This window comes from Styela clava, chromosome 14, assembly GCF_964204865.1.
Source record: "Styela clava chromosome 14, kaStyClav1.hap1.2, whole genome shotgun sequence".
NCBI lineage: Eukaryota > Metazoa > Chordata > Ascidiacea > Stolidobranchia > Styelidae > Styela > Styela clava.
The window spans coordinates 6,747,971-6,769,268 of NC_135263.1; the positions used below are offsets into that span (position 1 = coordinate 6,747,971).

The window sequence follows — 21,298 nt, forward strand, 5'->3', positions numbered from 1 at the left end:
TTGATAATTAGTAAGACATCAGAACAACTTAACACATATACCAGAAATTTAGTTTTCAGGTTTAAAAATCTTTCCCTAATTGAACAAACTTGACATCTTCAACTTACATCAGTTGAACGTGGTTGGTGGAATAATCTGATAACACTCATCGTTATTGGGGTACGTGAAAAAGCATCAAAAGGAAATTAGTCTTGTATTATGGCACCGTGTCATAGGCCGAAAACAAATATATAGTCAACAAAGTGATAAGGAAAATACCGGTACAGAATATGGTGATACTGCACCTGATCAATTAGAGCCTTTTTTTTTCTTGACGAGACACATTTCAATATAGAGTTCAATAAACCATTTTGATGCAAAGATTCGAATTATGTCATATTGGATAGAATTGTCCTATTTATTACGGGGAGAGGGAAGGCCGATAGAATGGTTTATTCATACGGCGCGACACGGCCTTAGGACAGGGTTACGAGTCCATAAAAATAGCCAACCAGGTATTTAATTCCGGTGCACGGACTTGACGTCGGAGGAAGTTGTAATCGACCGGGCATTACATGAACCACTTTCTAGAGACCAGCAGTCCTCTTGCATATGATTATCCCAAAGGATTTGAATCTTTGAACCTGCCCATCGCATTCGGAGATGCGGTGGTAAACTAATTTAAAACGTTTGCACCATGCAAAAACCGAAGCACCAACCGTTTTGTAACAAGACATTGTCCGTTGTTATGGTGTGCGGATGCTATAATGTCATCAATATTCCCATTCTCTCCAAGTTGAAGAGGTGCAGAAAAAGGAATCACATCCGCGGTGAGATGAAAAGTCGTTCATAACTCTTAGTCACCTTACGTCACCCATCATATCCAACCATCCAACGTCAACATCGCACAAAATCCATAATTTCAGCGAGTATGTAAACAAGTTTTTAAAAAAAGGTTTCGAAATTGTGACATGTATTTGAATGTGGTGATCGGATTATATGGTCGAGAAAATTAAAAGAACCAAAACCTATAAGCCGTTTCATAATTTCTCGTGTACTCGTTTGTCATCTTTGACTGATAAGAAAGCCCATGCATTAATAACATCGCGTGAACTAAAAATCTATTTCTTGCAACTTCTGAACGGCGAAAAAGTCATTTTATATTAAAAACGGTTGCGCTCATGCTACTGAAGAAAGAAGTCAACCTATGATCCCCAACACCAAACCATGAGATATTTTGACCTATCTAATTGCTAATCCCATATCTGATATGGAGACCGTATCCCGCTATGCAGTTTTCTGCATCTGCCTCGAGATAAATATGAATATATACTAGCATACAATCCTACCAAATATTCCAAACAACTATTCAAGTATGCCAATATGAGCACAAAAACATCATAAAATGTAGGTCAATAATTATGACAAACAAACCTTTTTTAAAAATTGCATCAACATTTTGTTGCAGGATTACGACGAACGCCTGCAGCCCCATATCGGAAAGATTGACGTCGTCCCCAGCCCAGTATTCACCTAATGCAGGGGTGGGCAAATTACGGCCCGCGGGCCGGATCCGGCCCACCCGAGTGTTTCATCCGGCCCACTTGTGCCGACATCAAGACTATGGTTTTTATGAATATAAATTTCCGTTGAAAGTATCGATGATTTAAAATGACATTTCATTGAAAATATCGATTACTGATCTTCGGCTAAAGTAAATACCGTAATCCCTACGTATGGATGTTTCCCCCTGGTTATATCCGTAACAATGACCAATCAGCAAAAAGTTTACGATGAGGTAGCTAACAATTAAAGATATTCGAGCATAGATGTAAACATTGCCTAGTTTTAGCGATTTTGCGTGAATTTGTCGATTTTTAGTTGTGTTTCAATAAATTAGTTGTAAATGAACTGTTTAAATTGTCACTATGTCTTTCGGTGAGATGTAAATCAGTTTGTACGTGTCAACTATCCAAAACACTTGCAAACTTCTTTTTCTATAAACTTTATTCGTGCAGCTGCCGTAATTTGCCATCCTCTGCAATAACGTCCCATTAATAATCGTTATGTCTACGTATTTACAAATAACCGTTTTTGATCATTCTGATTTTGGATCCTCTGGCCCAGTAACCAGGTCTATTATCCGAATCCGGCCCACTCAGTAAAGTAATTGCCCACCCCTGACCTAATGCTTCTAAGTTTATAATGCTCTATCTTTTAGTTATTGCCAATCGACAAATAGCATCATTGACCTCTGGCACGCAGTGAGCATGTCGGCCTGGTTGAGGAAGCACCAATACCAAAACAACCTAAAATAAATAAATAAACTTGATCTATTAATGAAATGGAGATGGTATTTGACGCAGCATTTCAAGTTACAATGTGAATATAATAGCTTGGCTTACAGAGTTTGATAATTCTTGTTCCCTATTGTTGTCAAATGTAACGAAAAAGCAGCAAAACTATAAACGAAAAGATGTATCTCCCTTTGTACTCAGATACACGAGCGACACGGCATCCAAAAGTGGGTTCAAGTCTTTCTCGTTTCGCTTTCCATACGTTGAACAAGGGCCATCGATGTCGTTCGTACTGAGCGCAAGGATTATATGTCTACCAGGTGGAACATTTTACCCTCCAATATCTAATAAATGATTTTAAAATTTTGTACCCGTCGACTTAAATTGTATTGTGCAGAGATATTGAATCTTTTCAATATCAATCAATAAAATCTCGCCCCTCTTGGGCGGAAAGAAATGAGAGTAATGTTTGAAAAGTGCCTAATTTTACGATTTTCCACCTATGACGATATAGGCGAAATAAGCTTTTTTCAGCAATGGATTACACATAATTTTAAAATTTTGTACCCATCGACTCCATATGTATTGTGTAGAGTTTAAGAACATTTTTAATATTAATCCATAAAATCACGTGACACTTGGGCGGAAAGATATGTGAGTAACGTTTGAAAAGTGCATAAATTTACGATTTTTCACCTATGACGATATAGGCGAAATAGGCTTTTTTCAGCAATGGATTACACATAATTTTAAAATTTTGTACCCATCGACTCAAATTGTATTGTGTAGAGTGTATGAATATTTTTTATATCAATCAATAAAATCTCGCCCCTCTTGGGCGGAAAGACATGTGAGTAATGTTTGAAAAGTGCATAAATTTACGATTTTTCACCTATGACGATATAGGCGAAATAGGCTTTTTTCAGCAATGGATTACACATAATTTTAAAATTTTGTACCCATCGACTCAAATTGTATTGTGCAGAGTGTATGAATCTTTTTTATATCAATCAATAAAATCTCGCCCCTCTTGGGCGGAAAGACATGTGAGTAATGTTTGAAAAGTGCATAAATTTACGATTTTTCACCTATGACGATATAGGCGAAATAAGCTTTTTTCAGCAATGGATTACACATAATTTTAAAATTTTGTACCCATCGACTCAAATTGTATTGTGTAGAGTGTATGAATCTTTTTTATATCAATCAATAAAATCTCGCCCCTCTTGGGCGGAAAGACATGTGAGTATTGTTTGAAAAGTGCATAAATTTACGATTTTTCACCTATGACGATATAGGCGAAATAGGCTTTTTTCAGCAATGGATTACACATAATTTTAAAATTTTGTACCCATCGACTCAAATTGTATTGTGTAGAGTGTATGAATCTTTTTTATATCAATCAATAAAATCTCGCCCCTCTTGGGCGGAAAGACATGTGAGTAATATTTGAAAAGTGCATAAATTTACGATTTTTCACCTATGACGATATAGGCGAAATAGGCTTTTTTCAGCAATGGATTACACATAATTTTAAAATTTTGTACCCATCGACTCAAATTGTATTGTGTAGAGTGTATGAATCTTTTTTATATCAATCAATAAAATCTCGCCCCTCTTGGGCGGAAAGACATGTGAGTAATATTTGAAAAGTGCATAAATTTACGATTTTTCACCTATGACGATATAGGCGAAATAGGCTTTTTTCAGCAATGGATTACACATAATTTTAAAATTTTGTACCCATCGACTCAAATTGTATTGTGTAGAGTGTATGAATCTTTTTTATATCAATCAATAAAATCTCGCCCCTCTTGGGCGGAAAGACATGTGAGTAATGTTTGAAAAGTGCATAAATTTACGATTTTTCACCTATGACGATATAGGCGAAATAGGCTTTTTTCAGCAATGGATTACACATAATTTTAAAATTTTGTACCCATCGACTCAAATTGTATTGTGTAGAGTGTATGAATCTTTTTTATATCAATCAATAAAATCTCGCCCCTCTTGGGCGGAAAGACATGTGAGTAATGTTTGAAAAGTGCATAAATTTACGATTTTTCACCTATGACGATATAGGCGAAATAGGCTTTTTTCAGCAATGGATTACACATAATTTTAAAATTTTGTACCCATCGACTCAAATTGTATTGTGTAGAGTGTATGAATCTTTTTTATATCAATCAATAAAATCTCGCCCCTCTTGGGCGGAAAGACATGTGAGTAATGTTTGAAAAGTGCATAAATTTACGATTTTTCACCTATGACGATATAGGCGAAATAGGCTTTTTTCAGCAATGGATTACACATAATTTTAAAATTTTGTACCCATCGACTCAAATTGTATTGTGCAGAGTGTATGAATCTTTTTTATATCAATCAATAAAATCTCGCCCCTCTTGGGCGGAAAGACATGTGAGTAATGTTTGAAAAGTGCATGAATTTTCGATTTTTCACCTATGACGATATAGGCGAAATAGGCTTCTTTCAGCAATGGATTACACATAATTTTAAAATTTTGTACCCATCGACTCAAATTGTATTGTGTAGAGTGTATGAATCTTTTTTATATCAATCAATAAAATCTCGCCCCTCTTGGGCGGAAAGACATGTGAGTAATGTTTGAAAAGTGCATAAATTTACGATTTTTCACCTATGACGATATAGGCGAAATAGGCTTTTTTCAGCAATGGATTACACATAATTTTAAAATTTTGTACCCATCGACTCAAATTGTATTGTGTAGAGTGTATGAATCTTTTTTATATCAATCAATAAAATCTCGCCCCTCTTGGGCGGAAAGACATGTGAGAAATGTTTGAAAAGTGCATAAATTTACGATTTTTCACCTATGACGATATAGGCGAAATAGGCTTTTTTCAGCAATGGATTACACATAATTTTAAAATTTTGTACCCATCGACTCAAATTGTATTGTGTAGAGTGTATGAATCTTTTTTATATCAATCAATAAAATCTCGCCCCTCTTGGGCGGAAAGACATGTGAGTATTGTTTGAAAAGTGCATAAATTTACGATTTTTCACCTATGACGATATAGGCGAAATAGGCTTTTTTCAGCAATGGATTACACATAATTTTAAAATTTTGTACCCATCGACTCAAATTGTATTGTGTAGAGTGTATGAATCTTTTTTATGTCAATCAATAAAATCTCGCCCCTCTTGGGCGGAAAGACATGTGAGTAATGTTTGAAAAGTGCATAAATTTACGATTTTTCACCTATGACGATATAGGCGAAATAGGCTTTTTTCAGCAATGGATTACACATAATTTTAAAATTTTGTACCCATCGACTCAAATTGTATTGTGTAGAGTGTATGAATCTTTTTTATATCAATCAATAAAATCTCGCCCCTCTTGGGCGGAAAGACATGTGAGTAATGTTTGAAAAGTGTATGTTTTACGATATTTACTTTTAAAGTAATTACTCGTGCTGCATTTTTTTTGTTCAAAACTCATATTTATAAGCTTTTGTTTGATGATTCGCACTTTACATTTTTCTGGCACGCACTTATTGTTCCAATTTACAGAAATAACGTATATAACTTCATTTTTGTATTTTTATATTCATTCGCTTCCTAATTGCGTATGGAAATTTAGTCCCGCCTCCGATTCTGATATGATATTTGAACTTTTCGCTTGGTTGCACACAAAGTCACCGTGAGAGTCACTTCACAGTGGTCAGTGGTACCGATATGTTTCAGAATAAGTAAGCCGGGGCGTGGAGTCATTTATTCCTGTTTATTGACAAAAGTTGCAAGGAGCCATATGATCGAATTCTTGAAAATTGACTTTTCTATTACAGGAGGTAGGCTACAGCGGGTGTAGTAATGAATCAAATGATAGATACCATTACGGTACCGGTAGCCTAGTGTTTGTTCCTTATTATTGAAAGCAAACAAATTACGGTAATTTCATCTGTCCATTGAACTTGTATTACAGTATGACACATTTCTCAGTTTCCAAAAATAGCCCAATTATAACACCTGGACAATGAGTGGGAAACCCCTCCTTTACGAGACAGTTTGGACCTCCATATAGGCGTAAATTCTGTATTACTTGGTCTATGGATTGGAATAAGGCTTGTTTCTACTCTGGAGTTGAATTTCCAAACTTCTTAAACTTTTTTGAGCGCGAACCAAATCTAAGTTTTTGACGTCAGAGTGACATAATTTTTGGATGACACAGTCTGGTCTGGTGGGGTTAGGATTGAAATACAGACATATGCAAAAATTGTCATGCTGCGGTAAGTCCACTAGTACTTGAGGTACGAATCTACACTAAATCCTAATACTGTAATATGTAGGCTATGCATGTCTAATATTATCCAATTGTAGTTATATTACAATATATTATACGGTACTCGAGCCCCCTTTCTACCACCATGTTCTTCAATAATTGTCAATATCTGTATTTTACCAGGCTTGAAAAGTATTATCTTTATATTTCCATATTTTGCCACTTTCCATGTTGCAAACCTTGTGTCATGCAATGTCCTGGCATGGCATGAATAAAGAACATGGTCTGCACTGACGGGAATAAAGTTCGGGTTCATCCACGTAATCAGCAAAATCAGTTTGTTAGGATTAACGGGTGGACACGACCTATCCATTATTTACAGGTAACGATTTCTTTGTAAACTATATTTATTCTTGGGTTTGGTATATATCATCATTCTACCACCTATTCTCTCAATATTATAATTCTACCTTCTATTGAATGACAAAAATAATTTAACTTGGAATAATCTTTTCGAATATGAAATATCGAATATATTCGGAAATGGGTCTGTTCCGGAAGAGAAACCCTTCAATACTTTGAGACTATTGTAAATTTGTAAAAATTGAATTTGTTTATGCAGAATAATTGAGATAGACATTTTAAATGAAAATATTTTAAATTATTCTCAAAATCACAAAGGCATTCGTGCTACTTTAATTGCGTAAAATGATAATGTTTCGAAATGAAAATTTCAAAAATATTCCCAAAATCAAGAATATAGGATATGATTAATTTCAAATTGATTCAAATAGTTATAATCCTTTTGGACATCAAGTCCATGCAACTGAACTGCCATGGTTTGTCATATGATTTGGTCTTATCGAGATTACTTTTCCCAAGGATGGATATCAAAAACCTGTCCTATCCCAGCTTCTTTATATATGTATTTGGCCTCCCAACTTCTGTTTGAATTTATTAATTTTGCAGGTGATTGCCTGGGTTGTGCTTTTCCTCTTTTCACTTGTATATTTTGGAGTTGTTGCTATAGCTGTAGTTACACCATGGAAACCTGCAGCTTATGTGGTATGTGTACAGAGTTCATATTATTTTATCTTTGTCATTTTGAGATGATCATATTTTCATAATTTATCACAGACTAATTACATCATCTCCCCATTAATCATTTGGCGAAAGTTTCGAAAAAATTGTAGTTTTGCCTCGAAACTACAATTTCTTATCACCTGTCCGAACTGATGAAGGCTATTTTGGAAAATAATTATTCGTATACACTGAATAAATTGATCATATTTTGCCTATTTGTATTTCAAGCAAACCCCATATATCTCAAATTGCAGTGCCATGTTTGACTTTGTATGCAATAGGCATCAAAACATTTGCCTTTTTCAGACTATTTCTTTCTATCGAATTAAAATCCATATTATCACAGTGTGTAGGGATTCTATTACTTCTTCATGTGGCTGCGCATCTTGCTGCAACAACTAAAAATCCTGGAGATGAAAATGCTCGTGCACAAATCAAACAAAATCACCAGATGCCAGATTTTGATAGATCAAAACATGAACATGTGATTGAAAATGAATACTGCAATTTATGTGAAACATATGTGTAAGTTGTTTTTATCGCTATTGAGTAATTAGTATTCTTTACTTACGCAACCAAGTGCAATACATCATGATTCGAGAATTATTGATTAGGTTAACCAAAAAATTTTAAACTTGAGTATAGAGAAAAGTCATTTCCTACGTTTTCATTCCTTACGTTTTCATTCAATGGCCTATTACTTGATTATGTTCAAGGTGCCAAGGGTTAATTTTTATCGAAATTTAAACTGAGGTGTATTAGAAAATAGGATCCTAAGAATTAATAATTGAAATTTGCTATTCAAAATACATAATTTTGAATTTAACATATATTCACGATTTTATTGAATAATTGATGAAATGAAAATAAACTGCGATGCAAAGTTTGAAAATATCAATACATTCAAGTGCGATGTTACTTAATCTAAATTTTTAAGCTGTATCCAAGTATATATAATATATAATGTAATCTGTTTTATTTATTACTTTTTCAGCAAATCGTGATTTTTTTAAATTTCACCAAGGAGATGTAAGCTCCAGAACCATTAAGATATGCCTCTAATCATGTCATATTAAAATAGATAGCCTAATGTAGATTTTTCCATTACTAAATTTAATAATACTTTTTGTGTTGAAATCTTTTGAAAAATGTGAATTAGAGATAAAAGCCTGTCATGGTGTCCCATCCAAAATAAATCAATTACCGTAATACTAATCGCTTATATCCAATTTGCATGTCTCGATCACCTATCTGGATTAACATCACATTAGAGATGGTGGTATTAATTTTTGTCATTTTTTTACATTACAGAAACAAGGAAAGCAAACACTGTAGAGCATGTAATAAATGTGTAAAACACTTTGACCATCATTGTCTTTGGCTTAACAATTGTGTTGGACAACGGAATTACAGGTGAGATAGATGGAATAGGATAGGACTCATGTTTTTACGATGTGATGACTTGATCATAAGTCGAACTACAGCCTCGTGTCCGCTCACCAGTCCCTGTTGGGTATGGAGATAGCTGTTATAAATGCATGGACATGATGATACAATAAACCTTAACCTACTAGTGATACGTGAACCACCTCATGACAATGACATTGTCTTATGGATTGAATAGGGTGGCTCTATTGAATATGGTGGCTCTATTGAATATGGTGACTAAAAATTTTAAAACTAATCTAATGTTCATTGTATGATTCAACTATATTGGTCTACTATATTTACTTTGTAATATTAAGCTTTATATTTTAAACACATAATAGCGCGATTTCACAGATATTTATTCAGTTTTTTCAAGTTCAGTTAGTTCTGGAAAGGTGAAATGTCTTAAATACACTCATTTTTGATATTTCCAAAACTTTCATTTAGAGAGTACCTGCGATATGAATAAAATATAATTCTACTATTTCTTTCTTTCAGATATTTTTTCACTACAATTTCAACAGCTTTTCTTGGTAGTTTGGTCATCGTGATTGTTTCTTTATTTGTTTTTATCAATTCTTTGATGGCATTTCAATATCTAGATCCGAGTAAGTATAGTAGTGTATGTGTGGTTGAATTGAGTGGCTAGTTTCGTAATCAGACGTTTAAAAAATTTGACTTTGGCTTTATACTCATCATGGTTTCAGTGGAGCCATAATTCTGCTAATGATGTTGGGGTTTAAAAATATTCGTTTAAATATTCTTCTGTTCGTATCTATTTTCATGGTTTTGTTTTGTGTAAGGAAGATAGGATTTTCATATTTGTTTTGGGGGGAGAAAAGGCGATAAGATGGCTCGATCAAATGGTGGATTTGCAACCTCTTTGTCCAGTTTGGGTATGGTAATAGTCAACAAGTTATTCATTAAAGATGTATGTACTTGATTGTGGAGGAAGCCATAACCAACCAGTGGTTATGTGAACCCTCTTGCATACAATGAGTAAGAGTCCAACAATCCTCCTGTACATATAATCTGCATGAGATTTGACCCTGTTAACCAGTACAGGATATTGAGAGTTGAGCTATGTTGCTATGATGAATCAGTAATCTTATCAATCATCAGTAACTTATTTTTGACGAAATTGTTTGAAGTTTTTATCTACACTTTAGCTATCTTGTTGCCAGGGCAGAGTTATGAAAACTTTTAATGCATGGAACTAAATTGTTTTTCGAAGCCCTTTATAATACTCCTTTTACTTTGTTTCAGATGTATGGTGGAAGAGTGTTTCTCCTCCCTTATTTCAAGCATTCATTGGAGTTCTTATCGTACTTTGTATCATCTGTTGTGCTCTACTTGGTCAACTATTCTTTTTTCATCTTTTGTTAAGTAAGTACTTCGAGACTGCTTGTTTATCAAAGGTAGTACTTGTGGGTCCAAGTATCTTATGGACCCAACATAAATTAATTATGATTTCTCAACTGAGATTAAATGACCTGCTAATTAGCTTGAATATGAGCGATATTGGAGTGTTTTAAATATTTTATATCTGTAAATTGATCTGATGGAGTGCTGCTGTTATGTTATTTCACCTATTAAATTCAAATACAATTCTCTTTTATACAATAATTTGATAGGCAATAGCATGTTACAGTAGTTTGAGATCATACTGGAAGTTTGATGTTAAAATAACTTTAATGATGAATCTGTTCTAATCTAAAGGATTGAAGTGGATAAGACATTTCACTTAATCTCATTTGTAATTATGGAACGCTTCATTTATGTTATGTAGCAACAACACTGTGTCATCCTTTGTAGTCCATATATTTGCGTAGTAACTTCTTTTGTGAATTATTGATTGTCTTTATTTGTTCAAGGTTTGGTTGTATTGTATGACGTGAGTTAATCCCATTTATCCATTTCCTGTAAGTGAATCGATGACTTTACGAGCTGACATCTGGCGAATGAAATTTTCAAATTGTTATACTCACATTTTCACACACATTTTTGACAGTGTAATAAGTGTTCCTATTTCCACGAAATATGACACTATGAATGAGAATTCTTTGACTGCTTTGTAATTTATATTTTTATATAAATTTGTTTGGCAATGAGGTACTAGGGTTCAATACTGGTATTAATAAATTCATTTTCTGTGTTTTTTCAGATTTGGGATTAACACTTAAATCATAAATCAGAACTAGAGTTGATCCTTGGTTCCTTTATTCACTTTTATTAGTTTTGCCATTAACTCACTTCTCTATAAAGTTGGGGAAATATTTTATCTTTCTTTCATTATTCTTTACACAAGAATTTTGCAACATTAAAAAATGATTCTTATTAATCTTACAATAATACCAGAGTTAACTAAGATAGTTTTGGGTAATATTATATACCTTTTATGATTATCCACCTGTATTCATAATTCGGTAATAAATTATTTCATCAGTCCAAAATATTGTTTCTCGAGCATGCACTTCCTTGATCACCACGATTTGGGTATATTTGATGTTACCAATCCTAAAGAGTATTTTGTTATTGAAATAGAGGGATTTAAAAATATTGTTAAAAAAAAAACATGAGTCTGTCACCAAGTTTTATGGAAACTGAAAGATTGTGAGGTTTAGCAAGGTAATATCTTCATTTCTAGTATAGATGCATATACAATACTTATATCTTTTCACAGTTCGACGAGGTATTACAACATATGACTACATTCAAAATTCAAGAGCAAAAAAGCAACAAAATTCTACTGGGAATATAAATTCAGCTGCTAATATTGCGGGTGATGATGTCACAGAGCAAGATGTGGCATGCTCAACGCCATCTGAGTATATTGGTACAGAGGTCAATCAAAAGAAGGATGGGGGTGTGAGGGTAAAAATTGCAAATGGCGTAGCAGACAATTCCGTTAAATTAGACTCTGAAGATAACATGGCATACAATACACCAGCAGTGATTGTACCATCTGCCTTCGTCACAGATACAACTCAAAATTCATCACCTAGAAATACACAAACGAAAGTGAAGTCTAGTCCGTCTCCATCTGAATTCACTAATGCCGCATTCACCCCGGAGGAAACTAGAAATATAAATGCAAATTCGAATGCAGTACAAATACCACAAATTTCTGTCAATGGTTCAATTCACAGTCAATCTTCTCTTGGAGAGTTGAGGTCATGGGAGGCAACGAATATCTTACCTAAGCCTGTAAGTATATGTTGCTTAGTTGTGTTTTTTAATTACGTACAAAAATGATTTATAAACAAAATTCTCCAATTTGTCTTTATCAAAACCTTACTTGTTTATGTGTTTTGATAGTGGAAGTATTTGAAAAGATTCATTTTATGAATTCAGATAATTGGAAATATTTTTCTCTTAGGTAAATTATTCATTTTTGCAGGAAAATAATATTTGTTAAAATTTTTCTCAATGAATCTTACATATAATGATAGGTCTAAATCCGAATTAATTAAAAATTAGAATATCAAATTGTTAGTATATGGACGTAATCCTTATGCAACGTGGCGGCCGGCCAATTTACGCTTTATATCAAATCGACCGTTATACTATTGAAATCATATATGATATCTTTATTCCAGAGCGCAGGTGAGCCAGTTATGAGATCACATAACAGCAAGGGTCACATTTCACCAGAAAGACCAGCAAGTGGTCTTAGTGACAGTATAGAAGCAGATGATCAATTAGGGGTCAATGGTAACTTAGTGAAAACCTCCGTCGATTCAAGCACTTCAAAATCTGAGTTGACATCTTCTCGTCGGCACCATCAAAAAAGATCAAAGCGACATTCGAAGAAAGCAATGATGCTTCATAGAGATGACGGGGCTCCTCGTCCTTTGCCAGTGTTACCAGAAAACTCAAATAATCCATTAGGATTGAACGGAATTCCGAGATTGGGTAACTCACCATCACGTCTCCCTCCACTTAGAAACTCTGTCGATTGGGCGTCCAGTACAGAAGATTTGCAAAGTTATGTCGCCTCTGGTCGTAAGTTACCTCCATTATCCGCATCCAGTTCAATGACTTCCCTTGCAAGTTATATGTCAGGGAGTATTGCTTCAAGTCAACCTCCTGCACATCCTTATGCATAGGATTACATTCCAAGATATCTGTACTGTAACTGCATCTTTACATTACACATTTGTTCGTTGTTAGGTGAAAAATATCCAGTCTTAAACACAGACTAAATAAGGAAATCTGTAAATTTATCATTTCCGCTTTGAACTTATTCCTATATTTTTGTTTGGAGATTTTTATAGTATATTCAGTGTTCAAACGATACAAAGTGAACTATGGAATGAGTTGGCTGTATTAGCATATAGTAAAATGGCATTCTTCAATGCTAAATGTTACAAGTCCTTACCCTAGAAATGTTGCATCTATATAAATAATTTTACCCTGATAAATCGAAATATTCTTTTTTTGTTGCATTGAAAAATGAGTACTATAATGGCGTTGTCCATACCTCAAATTAGGAGACACCGTCCTTTTATAACTACCTAGTTGACTTGTCGTGCCAAGTGTTTCATTATCATTCCATTATGAAATTGTAACTTCATCTTGTACTTATTTATATTCTTGTAAAAGTTATGTAGCTATCATAGTATATTTGCACAAGGCTTATGGATTGTCCATGCATTTGTTCCTACATATGAATATTATTTTCGTGATCTCGGACCTATTTGAAATGGAAATTGTATCTTTTATTATAGTAGGTGTCTAGATCAGTCTCTGACAGTTACTTTCTGGTTCAAATCCCATTCATATTCTGATCCTTCCAAACTATGGTAGCTCATTGCATATCGGTGGATATCGATGGCTGCTTGATTAAGCTTTTGTTTGGAGTGAAAAGCGTTGTAAAAATTGTATTAGGTCCTATGAATGCGATTCATGCTCAATAATTTACTCTCTAATATGCTTTCACTTACCTATATCCAAAAAGATGTACACTTACCGGTAAATAAGTTTCATTTATAGACTCTGATGCACTTTTGATTGAATGCCTTTTTGTTTACATGTTAATTAATAGGAGGTATCGTACTGTGTTTATGTCTAATATTCCATAGTTTCATTATCCCAAGTGCACAACGCTTATTTATATTTGTTTTTCGATAATTTTACAGGTTTCGGCACTCGCTTTTTTCCCCTAATTTTCGCTAAGTGTTTACAATATTACGTGTATGGCAAAAACTCCTTTTTTTTCTGTACTTTATATACCTATACTTTTTGTGTTTTGTCTCCAAATTGTAATATATATTCATTGGTGAAACCAATTTAAAATACTTTTGTTTTTGGTGTTTCTCATATCACGTCCATGAATAGTTAAAAATTTTCTGTCTGTTTGTTGATAAGGCCTACTTTTGTATTCCAAACCTTATTCATGAAGGTGGTAGATTATTGTACTGAGATTTTTACAGCTATGTGCTTCAAGAGAAAATATTCCCTCATGCCCAAATTTTGATTTATATTACAGGTCGTTCTTTGGGACAGTGTTTTTCAAGCTTTTATGATTCTCCTGTAAACATTCTCAACACCTGTGTCTTCCTTATCTTCTATAAAATACCAAGTTTTTCTCTTTTAAGGGGTTTGTATCAGATATTTTATGCGCCCTATTAAATATTGAAAAGCAAAAGAATAAATGCAATACAGTCAAAGAATCAAACAATTCACAGTTAATTTACTTTAAATTAATGTACTAATTGCTATGGTACTTAGTGAAGTTTGGGAAACACTGCTCTAGGGCGTTTGAATATTACAGCAATTTAGTTTTGTTCTGCAAAACTGCTACTGCTTATGCAACCTCCTATAACTAATGTATTATCTTCCATCACTGTGAAGTAAGTTCTCAGTATTTCTCCCGAGCAAATCTTCTATATTTTGGCTAAAAGTACTAGCTTGGCATTTTTCAATCAAAGTAATTAAAATAGGAATCATTTTACTGTGTGGCTAAGATAGAAAGGAGGGTGTGCAATAATATTTTTATGTTTCAATCAGAAGATATTTTTCATGTATTTAGTTGGGGGTATGGGCCGTTGAGTTTTTCGATTGGAAAGTTAGAAAATAATTATAATAAATGTTGTTTCCATCTGTAGTGGCATTGTTTTATAATATTCATTGTAATAAAGATTATACAACAAACAATAGCTGTATGATCGGGCGTGTTTGGTCAGGCATTTTTAGAGACTGAAAGAGGAGATTTGGTCACTGCATCACTCTATGATCCAAGGGAGTTGAGGAGTGTTTTTTTGACGAGAGTGAATATAAAAAGCCAATCATGTGTTATTTGCTAAATTATTATGAGTTACTGTGAGAACTAGAATCTGCACACTTTTCGTATCATCTCTAATTTATTCAGTCACTCACATAAGCTATGATTGATTTCACCTACCACACGAAACCCTGTACTGAGAAAAAATAAATGGCCGAGCAATTAATTCCATATCCAAGGATAACCTAGCGTGATCGTGGTCATGTAAAAACAAATTCATTTCCTTTCTTCCATCATCTCAATTTGCACCCTTGTTAATTAGTTAGTTATAGCCATAGGCCGAAGAAATTCATTTTGCATTGGTCCCCGGCCTACTCAGCAGGGGCCAAATAACTCCAATTATGGTGAATATATTCAAGAGGCAGAATATGTATGAATGTAGAAAATTCAGGATTAACAATGACTTGAACAGTAAACGAAGGTGCTTTTCAACACACAGACTTTAACTCCCTAAAGTTATAATCACTTTTCCCGAATTGAACATTTTGAAACTCCTCCTGAATCACTAATATTTAATTTAAATACAATTACCATCCGCTAATTTTGGACAGCTCTGCTTCAAAGTCTCACCCTTCCTGTCACAATTCTACTAAGACCTGGACAAAACGAATACACCATAAAAAAAATGTACGAAAATGTACTTTTATTATTTCATCATATGTTCTTTACTTTCTTCAATAATTTTTTCACTCTTTTCAACAGTTGACCGTTCCTTTTTTTGTTTGTTTTTAGTCTTTTTCTTTCAATCCTTTTGTCATTCCTTTTTTTCTCATATTTTTTTCCAGTCATTTTATCATGTTTTTTTTTCTCTTTTTTAACAGACACATAAATCAACACAAAAACAAATTGATGCCGTTGCTGTACTTACCAACTTATAGCATCCCGTTGTCAGAGTAACTTGCTCTGATCTGAAGCAGGCAGCAGGCAGTGTCATAACTTAGAAATTGGAGTCCCAAAAATCGCATATTTTAAAATCGAAATAAAAATTCACACAGAAATAAAATGGTATAAAACAACAACAGAACATGGGCCCGATAAACCATATTAACATGGTCATTTCGTCATCATGCAATATGCGTTCATCATATCCATTAATAAGGAGAGTAATATGAAGCCCTTGCTCTTCCCCTGCAAAAAAATAAACAGTGTCAGTCGATTTCAAATTTGGAATATTTTTATTGATATTGGAGTCCAAGATGGAGTAATATTTTCAAACTTCCTGAATCGCAGAGGCAAATTTCAGACATTTAGGTGGCTGCAAAAAACATTACCCATAAATTTATTGATGACTTTATTCAACAATTTATTTAATTTATTCAACACTTTAAACTTCTGTTCCTGTATAATTGTACCTTAAAGTTTCAGTAATCTAGGATGCTTTGTCCAAACATTACGTTTTCTTTAAAATATGTTCCAAATGACCTGGGTTCTGTTTTTTTTCAGGCTTACTCCATAATAGCGAATTCTAAGTTAAAATACCCAAGAAGCCTAAATAGCAGTAAGATGGCTAGGCATCCCAACAGACAAAGAGAATACGCATATCCAAAAATTTTTGCAAAATCAGGTTCTTTCATAATTCGGAGCTAAAGTTGCAATTTTTTTGTTAGGTTGGAGGCAGGATGTGTTTTTTGAATTTATTTGCAATTACATTAGCCACCTTTTATCCCAATTGCGTAACAATGATATTTAAATTGAAACAACATTGGAAATAAACGAGAAGTTCATTAAAGCTCACCTGAATGCCCTTCTTGACCTAGGAAATCCGCCATAATAACCCCCACCACCACCACCATATCCCCTTGCTCTGTATCGTGGCCTTCCTCTTGGTCTCCCACCCCCCCTTTCAGGGAAATGAAAATGAGGTTTATTCGTTCGTTTTGGATTAACCTGAAATGAAAAATTAATCTTTTATTTATTGCTGAAAGTAGGACGACACATAATAGATGTACATTATCAGACAAAGGCCAAGTTTTCATGAGGAATTGGTTTAATTTTAGTGCAATGTTACTGTGGACCATCCCCAATACGGGATTCAAAATATAGTATGTTTGTTTCAAAAGCCCTGCGCCAGTCAGTGGACATGAGTACCAGCTAGAGATGAATCATAAAAATGATACAAAATCAAGAATGATTATTTTGACTGAATGAGATGACTAAACATCCTGGCATTTGAAAACAATTTTTTTCAGTGTACAGCAAAATTTTTCCTTTTTTTCTTGTCATTCCACTCCACATACTAACAATACATTAATTTTTATCAAGAAAATTAAAAACAAAATTCCACGTTGCCTGTTCTATTCCATACCTTTATTTGGCGTCCCCTAAACAGTGAACCATCCAATGCTAAAGACGTTTCAACAGATTCTTTATCTGAAAATTCAATGTAGGCGAACCTGGAATAAAAATATTTTATTAAATTCTATGTAACTAAAAATCATAAGTTTTTATTTATAAGACTTTCATAAAATAATAATCCGCTTTGTTGCTGTGTTGGCATATATTATATACGACTTACCCCTTGGGATGCCCAGAAAATTTATCACATAAAATTGTTATTCGATTAACTGATCCACAACCATGAAAATGCTGTTCTAATTCTTCAGCAGTCGCACTGTAATCAACCTGAAATACGGATTTGTTGCTTTTACATTTAACATATAATAGGAGCAGAAAAAACAAAAGGTGGCCAAAATAAGGATTTAGATTAAAATGTGTACTCATTTACTTAATAAAAACAGATGATAAATACCTGAAACCTGCTACAGAAATTAAAAATTATCAATAGTCTTTTGATAGTTTTTTAGTAAAATGTACCACATGAATGTCAAGTCAATTATTGGCCACAATTAAATTTAATTTACACAATGAAGAATTAGGACGAATGATAATATTGTACAAGTATCATCATGATGAAAAATGGCTCTTAGATTGAGTTATAGGTAATTGCCAGTCTTATTTAATTTACAAGTGTTGAGCAATACTTGAATTGTGTTATTTGGATAATCGTTCAATTCAATCTTACATTTCCGACATAGATTGATCTCGTGTCAGCTTCTATCTTGTCTTCAAGTGATGGAAACACAACAGCTCCAGTCGCCACTGTATTGGAAACAGAATAAGTGTGGTCAGATATGAAACGGTAATCAATCGATATCGGACTGTGACATCATCCAAAGTGATTTTTAATAAACTATCAATAATTATTTTGAATGTTATTTTACACCATATTTCAAGTCATGGTAACATATGAAATAAAAAAAAAGGACGAAATGAGTAAATCGTAAACCAATTACTATTAAAAATTAGTGTAAATATAAACCATAATCAAGTAATTCATTACGATGTGGTGGAGTAGGACTTAAATTGATTTGTTTTTCAACTTCATTTTGCATTTCTTTCAATTTTTCAGCTTCTGCTTCCATCTCTTTAACTCTAGCCTTGATGGCTTCCAATTCCTGGAAAATAAAATAAATCGGGATAAAATGCTACTTAAAAGTAAAGAACCACTTTTTTTTCACTATTTGCTGTTTTTACCTGTAAAAGTTCGACATCGGTTAGATGAAACTTTTCAGAAATACAGTTATGTTAGTATACAGCAGACTATTGAATTACATAGAATAATCATCTTTATTCCAGTTATAGTATACTTGCATTTTGCAAATATAGATTCAATAGTGCAAAGGCATATAGGAAGGATAGAGAGTTAGTCTCACATAACTCCAACCCAAGGTGCTTTAATTGTAACCTAACTCTGTTTGAAGAAGCAATACCACCAAACATAACATAATTTTAACTAAGTTAGTTTATTAGCCACATCTCCAAATTTTAATGGTAACCTTGTCCCTGAACTTGCACCACTAGTTTGTCAAAATCAGGGTCTATATTTGGTAATGCACATTTAATTTCATCTTTTGGTTGAAGTTGGTTGCAATACTTGGGTTTTTATCATAATCAGGGCTGGAAATCCAGCTTTGCAAAGATAACTTGTTGGAAAGGGTAGAAGAGCAATGCAAATATAACACTCAATTTTAACGTTTTTTGTATGTATGTCCAAGTCACGTGTTACCAAGTATTCTAATAGTTTAATATTCGAATAGTTTGCCCAGCCCTACTCAGTAACCTGTAGTTATTGACTCAATTAAATTTAATGTGAGCGAATTTTTTTTATGTTTTCCATAAATTCTAACGTAATTCGTTCGTAACTGATACTTAAGTTTGGTAAAACCGTTTATGCCCTGTATAAATTTCTAAACATGAAAGTGCCCTATATTACTGCCTAACGTTCCTAACTGTATTACTTGTTGAAGACTCATTCAAACGCTCCACGGACTCATTTAAGTTCGCAGACTCAGGTTGGGAAACACTGCTCTAATGAAATGAAGCATCACAAATAATAACCATAAGGAATTAGCAAGTTAGAAATATTCTCAAAATATTAAAACTCACAGGATCTTCAACAATCCCATCTCCATTTGGTGTTTCATCAATCGCTGATTGATCAAGAATATTAGAATCGTCAACTCCTAAAGAATCATCGACTCCATCATGAGAATTCAAACCATCCAGACTGTTGTCAGGATCAAGTATATCAGACATGACAATTCAGCGTTACAAAGTTATGGTACAGTTGTAATATTCAATTTCAGCAATATCCCGCTTAAAACATAAAGCAAAACAATATTCACAACCATATACTGATATATAACGACTTTGGTCGAGCAGCACCGGTTTGTGCCGATATGGGTATGGGGGCTCATACTACTGTACTATCTCAAAAATAAAGGATTGGCACTCCCAATGTTATAATTCAGTAATTTCATGTCTTTTAATGTTATTCTTGAAATACTGAAATAGGAGAACTACCGGTACCGGTATGTCATACTGAAATAAGGTACCGGTACGGTACTGTATAGCGTCAAGCAATATAGCCTACAGCCTCTTGTTACTTTTATTTATTCAAAAAAAAAATTGGGCTGTAGGCTATTTTCGCATCACAATTTTGTTTGACGTTTACTTCGATCCCGGTACCGGCTGACCCCAAAAAGAGTGGGGAGAGAGAAACAGTGTGGTATTGTGCTTATCCTACGGAATTACGCCTTCCTATATTATACTACATCCACCAAAATCCGAATATAAAATCAAAGCACAATTGATTTGATCGTAATGAAACATTAATCTGAAAATCCTATCCTACAACACAAAGACAACAGTCAGACAGTTGTAAGCCGTGGCCTTCCTAAATTTCGAATCTGATACGAAAAAGCATCAACCTCCTCACAAAATCTCATTTGCATAGACTACCCGCTTCATGAAGAAACCACAAAAACAGCAAAGCGTGTGCGGGACCATCTCACTGACAGCACTGAAGACTCACGAATTTCGAAATGAACACCAACGTCGGCAGAGGCGCAATAGGAGTCAAGTTGTTTATTGCGTGTCAGAAGAGCTTGTCTATTCTACATTTGTCAAAGTGACTCTATTCGCCTATGAATAAGAATTAACTTATTTTTACCTCATCAGCGTAACCAGTGATAAAATAAACAATAATACGTTACAAAAACAATAATCGATATTATTTAATATTGTTTTTTCAATGTTTGTGGAAATAAATCTCTCTCTCTCAAATTCATTGCCAAAAAGGTAAAATGTATGAACGTGTTATCAAAAGAATGGATTTCGAGTACCGTCCCTAATCAGAAGAAGCGAACAATCAGGAAATCATTTTTATAGGTTTAGGCAGCCAAGCGGAAATCTATTGTTTTATATCAATGATTTCATATAATTACACTACAGTCTGCACATATTGCAATATCGGACAAACTTTTCACGTCTTGTTGTCATGTTTATTTAAAAAAAAATATTTGAAATATCACCGAACGATGTAAGATAGCATCGCACAAGTAATACCGATAATTCTTTATCAAAATAAGAGCTAAAATGCACTATTGTATGAAATACTGA

General features: G+C 33.8%; 2 protein-coding genes across 3 annotated transcripts; one reads left to right on the forward strand and one right to left on the reverse strand.

Moving 5' to 3' along the window:
- The first annotated feature begins 6,690 nt into the window (after nt 1–6,690).
- On the forward strand, nt 6,691–15,210 carry LOC120340481 (uncharacterized). Its single transcript, XM_039408752.2, has 8 exons — nt 6,691–6,922; nt 7,510–7,605; nt 7,970–8,148; nt 8,935–9,036; nt 9,550–9,659; nt 10,318–10,437; nt 11,735–12,258; nt 12,651–15,210. The coding sequence occupies exons 1-8, from the start codon at nt 6,821–6,823 to the stop codon at nt 13,158–13,160; spliced, it is 1,743 nt and encodes a 580-aa protein (XP_039264686.2). The 5' UTR covers nt 6,691–6,820; the 3' UTR covers nt 13,161–15,210.
- Nucleotides 15,211–15,965: 755 nt separating this feature from the next.
- Nucleotides 15,966–20,019, reverse strand: LOC120340706 (polyadenylate-binding protein 2-like). Of its 2 annotated transcripts, none has more exons than XM_039409047.2 (7): nt 19,784–20,019; nt 18,678–18,792; nt 18,360–18,436; nt 17,853–17,959; nt 17,643–17,730; nt 17,073–17,224; nt 15,966–16,465 (listed from the first exon to the last, which is right to left on the reverse strand). In XM_039409047.2, exons 1-7 carry the CDS (start codon nt 19,931–19,933, stop codon nt 16,429–16,431), a joined length of 726 nt encoding a protein of 241 aa, XP_039264981.2. In that variant the 5' UTR covers nt 19,934–20,019; the 3' UTR covers nt 15,966–16,428. The 2 variants fall into 2 exon arrangements, with proteins under 2 accessions (XP_039264981.2, XP_039264979.2); XM_039409045.2 differs by having other exon boundaries at nt 18,657–18,792.
- Between the last annotated feature and the right edge of the window lie 1,279 nt (nt 20,020–21,298).